Genomic DNA, 7,057 nt, shown 5'->3' on the forward strand with positions numbered 1-7,057 from the left:
CTTTCGTAGTGAGTTTTACTTAAAAGCAAGAGCTCTGGGAATGCGTTCCTGTTTCTGCCTGGGTGCAGCCACAGGTTGGGGGAGCTCTCCACGCCCTCAGGGTAAGCAGAGGGGTGGCCTGGACTAGCTGTGAGGGAGAGGAGTCAGGATGTTCACAGTCACCCCCCTTGCTCACAGCTCCACACCTCCTGTGCCTTCATCAGAAAGTCAACAATGAAAAGCCGATGTTCGATTAAGGAATCTGTCTTGCCCTTAGATAGGAAATCAATGACTTGATTTAATCACAACAGTGGAAGGCTGTTAGCCTTTTAGCTAGAGGTATTTAGAACCTTGGAATACAAGTGTGAACAGAATCGTAATTTTTGAATTTGCACATTTTCCCTCCCTGCTAAGGGTGTTTGCTTTGCTTGGGCTATATCCATGGCACATACGTGACTCCCTAGGTTGCAGAGGCCCCTGGGCCAGGGAGCCGGGCGTCTTCACCCAGGACATGACAAGTGGAGTCCGAACCCGATAGCCATGATGAGTTCAAGCCGGGTTGTCAATCTAAGGACTGGGGCAGAGGAGGGCCTCAGAAAGTAAGGGGCGCAGGGAGGATGGGAGTGTGCTCTCGACCCTTCCTCTACTCCGACTCAGTCCCCTCCCTCCCTTCCTTGGGTCATGCCTCCTGTTGACTAGGAGGTGGAAGGCAGTCCTTCCGGTTGTGAGGGGAAAGCCCTTGCCTTCTGCCCATTCCCCAGATCTCCAAGCAGGACAGTGACCTACCTGGTCTGGAAGGTGAGAATCCGAACACCAGCCTACCCCAGACTGTAAATGTGACCTGGGCCAGTCGCCTCTTCCCAGAGCACCTGTCCTCTCTGGGGACAAGAGACACGGGCACAGAAATCCAGATGTCAAGGACAACCCCATGGTCATCACTGTAATCACAGGCAAGGTTTTAGAAGAGATTTGAAATGAAAGAAAAGCAACCTTTATAGAAGCCAGGTTCTCATGTGTCATGTGTCTGCAATTTGAGATTACAGAGCAATGACCAGACTGTGACATTGTATGTTTGCTTCATTTTCTTTTTGTAAGTTTTTTTTTAAGTTTAGTTATTTTAAGAGAGAAAGAGAGCACGCACTCGTGCACATGTGAGCAGGGTAGGAGCAGAGAGAGAGAGGAGAGGGAGAGAGAGTGAGAGAGAATCTCCAGCAGGCTCCACTCCATCAGCACAGAGCCCGACTCGGGGCTTGAATTCACGAACCATGAGATCATGACCTGAGCCAAAATCAACAGTCAGATGCTTAACCAACTGAGCTACCCAGGCGCTGGCTCAGTTTCAAACTATGTCTTCCTCATTTTCAAACACAGCTGGCAGGAGCTTACACAACACATCAATTTTCTTTTCTTTTCTTTTTTTCAAAATGTGTCATTTTTTTGGTTCCAGGAATAGAATTAGATTAGAAACTTGGAAGTTTTCAGTATCCTTTGCTCAGAAACGCCACCCTTAGAAGCAACATCTTTAAACAAATTATTCTGATAATTTGACCCAGGAAGGGGGACAACTTTTAAAAAATATTTCAAAAGTATAGTTCTCTGCATATGTATGAATGGAATTTTCCAAAACAGTTACTTACAAAATGCTTTCACAGCTTTGTTTTTTTTGTTTTTGTCTTTGTTTTTTAAAACTTTCTAATGTTTATTTAATTTTGAGGGAGAGAGACTGAGCAGGAATGAAGGAGGGGGCAGAGAGAGGGAGACACAGAACCCAAAGCGGGCTCCAGGCTCTGAGCTGTCGGCACAGAGCCTGACACAGGGCTCGAACCCATGAACTGCGAGATCATGAGCTGAGCCGAAGTCGTCTGCTTAACCAACTGAGCCACCCAGGGGCCTGGCTTTCACGGTTTTGAAAGCTATTCTCTAAATGAGCACTTGACTGAAAGAGTGGGAATACAGTCAGTTATTTTACAGTGTGGTTTTTATTAGGTAAGGGTTTTCTTACAAGCAATTTGTAAATTTGTATATACATAAGATATACCATATCATACATGATATACATACATATACAAAGATATCAGAGTGTCTTTGAGTTGACCCAGAGGCTAGGGTCATATGATATTTATACCCTTGAAACAACCTTAAGAGCACTTCCGGTTGCTCCCCATTGACACCCATGCTCTCAAGGTCATATCTCAGAGCTGAGAAAAATCAGTAGCACCTCTTATTATTCTGATACCTTAGTCTCTTGAGTGAGTCTCACTGCTCTTATGTTTCCTCACCTAATCTTTCCCAAATGGTCTTAGCTGCTCCCCAAATTCAAAACAATCTTGGGCATGTACCAAACAAGTAGCAACTGCCAAACATGAAATCATGACCTTCTCTTTGAAAGGAACAGATCCCTTAGTGTTCGGGGTTGCGATGTGTCCAGAGAAGGCATCGAAAGGAGTGTCCCAAGCCACCACACTCAGCCTGAAACAGAAAGTTCCATAAAACTGTGTTTCTTGGAGGTGAGTCAGCTGGAGGCGGCCTGTTTCCAAATGAATCTGGCTGTTCCTTCTGCCTTCTGCCCACTGAGACTTAACTCTAGTGTGTTCCAGGTGGGCAGAAACTTAGTCATCCTGGCTTCCCTCCCATCTCCGGGGCTTCTTTGCTTAATGCTTGTAAAGCCCTGCGTGCTCATTACCTACACAATCAGTCCTCACCTGGATGTCACATCTGATGTGAAAGTGCTCCTGCCCTCAGACCCACGTGTTTCCTAAACCTAGTGTTTCCAAGTCTCCTGGAGATGCCCTACTGTTGGGGCTGTGACGGAATGGACAACTCCGAAGGCAGGAGCAGCCACCGAGGGGCAGTTCTGCTTCTGTCAACAGAAGGCTGTGTTCAAGCCTGCACAACCAGACCCTTCCTCTTCAACCAGCCCCTCCTGGTTTTGATGCAAACCTTGTCCCCTTTCCATGCCTGAGGACTTCCTTAAGGGGGTCTCCAGTCTGCGTGCTTGAAGCCTAGAGGTTCCCTCTGCCTCCCCACGGCTCCTCACCTCCAACCCCTGTCCACCCCAAGTCCTGCTGTCTCTCTCCCTACATGCGGAGAAGGTGCCACCATCCCTGGTGTCTGGACCTGCATGGAAGACTCCTTGCCTCACCTGACCTAAAAGTTCGTCTTTCTAGGCCACCCTTCTGCCGTGCAATGAGCTCTCTGCTGCGGTGCCTGGGAGTCTCCCGGCTCTGCTCTGGCTTTGACAAGCAGTGCTGTGCACGCTTCCCACGGTCCAGGCTCACTCATCCTTTCCCCGGCCACTGCTGACCTCCCACCGCAGAGCCACCCCGCACATGTGCGGGGTCTGCAGCCTGGCCCTCAGCCTTCCTCCCACCACTCCCCTTCTCCCTGAAGAAGCCTTCCCAGCTCTCACCCCATTTTGATCGCCTGTGGAACTTACCAACCACACCTTGGCGGGGAGATCACTCTTGGAAGGGCTCATTTCTTAACGTATCATCCCAAGCACCTGCTTTCAGCACACTTACAACCGGCACCTGTGGCCTCGAGCAGGTCAGACACTGTACAATATGCATCCTGATTACTTTTATTGTTCTTGTCTAGGTAACCAAGCTCAAGAATTAGGAGTTCCCTGAGGATCTTTTTTTTTTTTTTTTATAGTAAACTTTTGCAGCAAAGGGGGAGTTTGTCAATAAATTGTCATATGCAGGGCAGGGGGGCGGGGGGAAGGGAGGAGGTTTGCCCTATCATCGACATGTATTGATTCGGCTTTCTGGAAGTGACAGTCTCGAGTGATATGATATACTCAGATGCCAGACGCATGGATGGCTCTTAGACCCTCTATGACAGTCACTTCCTTTTTAAAAGAATTGCTCCCGCCCCCAGGCTGTGTACAAACACCTGGTCCAGGTCACAAGCCAACAGAGATTTCCTGCTCTCCAGTGGATCGGGTGTAAACTGAGCTTGCTCTGTCGGGGGTCTCTCCTTGGAAGAAAGGACAGTGTTTGCAGAAGTGCCTGACAATGTGCTTTCGGAAAAACTGGAAGAGGTAGCTTCTGAACTTCTCCCCAACGAAGGCGTAGATGATGGGGTTGATGCAGCAATGTGTCATGCCCAGAGTCTCCGTCACCTGCATGGCTTGGTCCAGCCTGTTGGAACTACTGCAATTATTGAGGCCAAAGGAATCCGGGAAGGTGCTCAGGAGGAGGACGATGTTGTTGGGGGCCCAGAAAAGAAAGTAAACAATCATGATCACGAAAATGAGCTTCACGGCCTTGTGCTTCTTCTCACTCCGACACCGGAGGATGGTCTCGAGGATGGCTGAGTAGCAGATGATCATGACGAGGAGGGGCAGGACCAGGCCCAAGAGATTCATCTTCAATGTCTGGAAGTTCTTCCAGAAGCGATAATGATTGGGTGGAAAATGAGGGCTACACGTAAAACGCGAACCCTCTTTTTGGGATCTGCTAAAGATGATCCCTGGGACAGAGACCAGCACAGCCAGTACCCAGGTGACTGCGCTTGTCACCACCCCAAAGAGGACTGTCCTGGCCTTTAAAGCAAACACGGCATGGACGATAGCCAGGTACCTATCAATGGTCAGAAGGATGATAAAGAAGATCCCGGTGAAGAAGCCTATGTGATAGATCCCGGTCAGAAATTGACACATTCTGTTTCCAAAAACCCACTGGTCTGCAGCATAGTAGGCCCAGAATGGAAGAGTGAGGAGGAAGAGCAGGTCGGAGATGGCCAGGTTGAGCAGGTAGATGTCGGTCATGCTCTTCAGCTTTTTGCAGTTGATGAGGATGAGGATGACCAGCAGGTTGCCCGGGAAGCCGAAGATGAACACGAGGGAGTAGAGCGGGGGCAGGAGCCTGGCTGCGATTTGCCTCACGTCGGCTTTGTGGCAGGGCTCTGAGAGCTCGTATTCAATGTCATAGTATGGACTCGATGTTTCATAATCCATGTTCCTCGATGCTGTGAATAAAGCAAAAGTGATCATCTATAAAGCCCAAGAATGGATTAAGCTGTCTGCCCTGGGTTCAAACTGTCTTATATACGAATGAGCTCTTCAGCACGGGTACCTAGATTTCTACATTTAACAGAGTTCCCTTGTCTGGCCAAAAAAGAACATTTTCAGGAAAAGAAGGATCGCGGCTATCACCTCTGCTCACTAGATGGAGAGCACGACTCTGGGGGGAGTTCACTAAAGCATCGTCTGACCAAATGAAACCTGGTGCTCGATACCCACGTGAGTGAATGAAGCTTTGATCACAACTTCAAGAAACTGGCCCTGGTGCCATCTGATGCTGAGTTACAATTGCTGCTGTTGCTGCCCTTCCCTGGGGTGGGCATCACCCCGAGTGTGTGCTGGTAGCCAGTATCAGCTCTCAAGGGCACTCTGTGGGCCACCCACTTCACATCCGTTCATTCAATTAGTCCTCCTGGTCACCCTGTGAGTTAGGTCATGTTACTGTCTCCATTTTGCAGATCAGAACCTCAAAGCAGAGAGGATGAGTAACTTGCCAACCACACGTGTGTGAAAGCAGCTGAGTTTGAATGCGGTCAGCCTGCACTTTTATTCACTTCATCTCTTGCTTCTTGGCGAGGGAATTGGAGCATGGTACCATCAGCCTGGCACCTTGAAGCAGTCGGAAAGAAATGGGCCGGTGCCCAAGTCCCCTGAGAAGGCCACAGGAGCCAGTAGCCAGGTAGAAATTCCAGGCTGCCATTTGTGCTTACAGTTCCCGAGTTGCTATGGGGAAGGGCTCCCTCCCCCCACACACAAGCCATCCAAGTAGAAAACATCTCAGCTGCCCCTTTTATTCTGGGTTTGCTCAGACCCTTCATAACCGCCTGGCTAGCCTGGTCTATTGCAGTTCCAGTTCCTATTTAGAAGTTTCTTTAATGAATCCTCATGGGTTTCATCCCCCCTAGACCTCAGAGTAGGTAGCTGCAGAAAATATAGCACATGAAAATATAGCTGCAGAAACTATGTAGCGCATACAGAAAATATCACCTTAAATTCTGAGCCAGAGCAAGAGCCACACACTAAATACGCTGCAGAGCTGATCCAGTAAAGGGACACTTTATTTGCTACTTGTGATCCAATATTAATTTGGACAATCTTTAGCCTTCCCTCTTTTCTGGGAACAAACAAACAAACAAAAGAAATAAACTTGGACCCAACTTCTGCTTGGACACACATTCCGAGGGCATCTTGCCTGGTCAGTGTCCATTCTTCCCCGAAGATCATTCTGTCAAGATTTTGGCCAAGAATCATCTCCCTGAAAAGCTTTCTTTTGAAAGGTGAACTTTCTTTATTCCTCCTTCCCTTCCCTTCCTTCCTTCCTTCCTTGCTTTCTTGCTTCCTTCTTTCCTTCCTTTTAAATAATGCTCCCTTTACAACAACCTTTCATTCACATTCGTGTTTGTATCTTCGATGTGATCCCAGTCTGAAACTCATTCTAAATTCGAACTCTTTTCTCCTCTCAAAGATTATGTTTTAAGAAAGCTCTCTGAGCCCAGGAGTTTGTCTCGGCTTCTAGGGTTTCCTGTAAAGCCTTTTACTCATCACAGGAGTTGAGCTAACTAAAAGGCAAGGTGGTTGTGGGGTGACTTACCAGGATGGTTCTTGTAAGGGAACGGATGTCTCAGCCACTCTGGCTAGCTGAGCTGTGCACACTGAACATATAGACAGCATAAAAGTAGGAAACACAGGGTTTCGACTGAAAAGGGGAGGCGGAGTTTTAATGAATGGCTATATTTCAGGACCAAAAAAAAAAAAAAAAAAATCAAAGACTGGTTCTTCTTCTTCTTTTTTTTAAAATTGCTTAAAATAGGACAGAGACTAGATTTCTAGCCTGAATGCTTATTTACAGGCTTCCCTGACGACACTGTTTTCTTTTGTTTTCTGCTCATGCAACTACGCTGAGTCTGTTTAGGAAAGAGAAGGATTGAAGGATATCAACACTAGAAAAGCATTCACATTTATGGAGTCAAACCTCCTCATTCTGTCCAAAGAAAAAGCGGCTTCAGAGGCCAATGGCTTATTTGTATAAAACCGCAAATTGTATAAAATTTG

The 7,057-nt window shown here is 47.7% G+C and overlaps 1 protein-coding gene across 1 annotated transcript; it reads right to left on the bottom strand.

Annotated features, from left to right (window-relative positions):
- Positions 1-1,939: 1,939 nt before the first annotated feature.
- Positions 1,940-6,656, bottom strand: LOC120229184 (C-C chemokine receptor type 5-like). Its single transcript, XM_039227975.1, has 2 exons — positions 6,597-6,656; positions 1,940-4,950 (listed from the first exon to the last, which is right to left on the bottom strand). Exon 2 carries the CDS (start codon positions 4,937-4,939, stop codon positions 3,884-3,886), a length of 1,056 nt encoding a protein of 351 aa, XP_039083906.1. The 5' UTR covers positions 4,940-4,950; positions 6,597-6,656; the 3' UTR covers positions 1,940-3,883.
- Between the last annotated feature and the right edge of the window lie 401 nt (positions 6,657-7,057).

Source organism: Hyaena hyaena, unplaced genomic scaffold, assembly GCF_003009895.1.
Source record: "Hyaena hyaena isolate Hyena2069 unplaced genomic scaffold, ASM300989v1 scaffold_30, whole genome shotgun sequence".
Taxonomy (NCBI): Eukaryota; Metazoa; Chordata; class Mammalia; order Carnivora; family Hyaenidae; genus Hyaena; species Hyaena hyaena.

What these genes read in the sequence shown, in the direction of transcription:
- LOC120229184 (XM_039227975.1), bottom strand. Translation starts at nt 4,939, where the DNA reads ATGGATTATGAAACATCGAGTCCATACTATGACATTGAATACGAGCTC.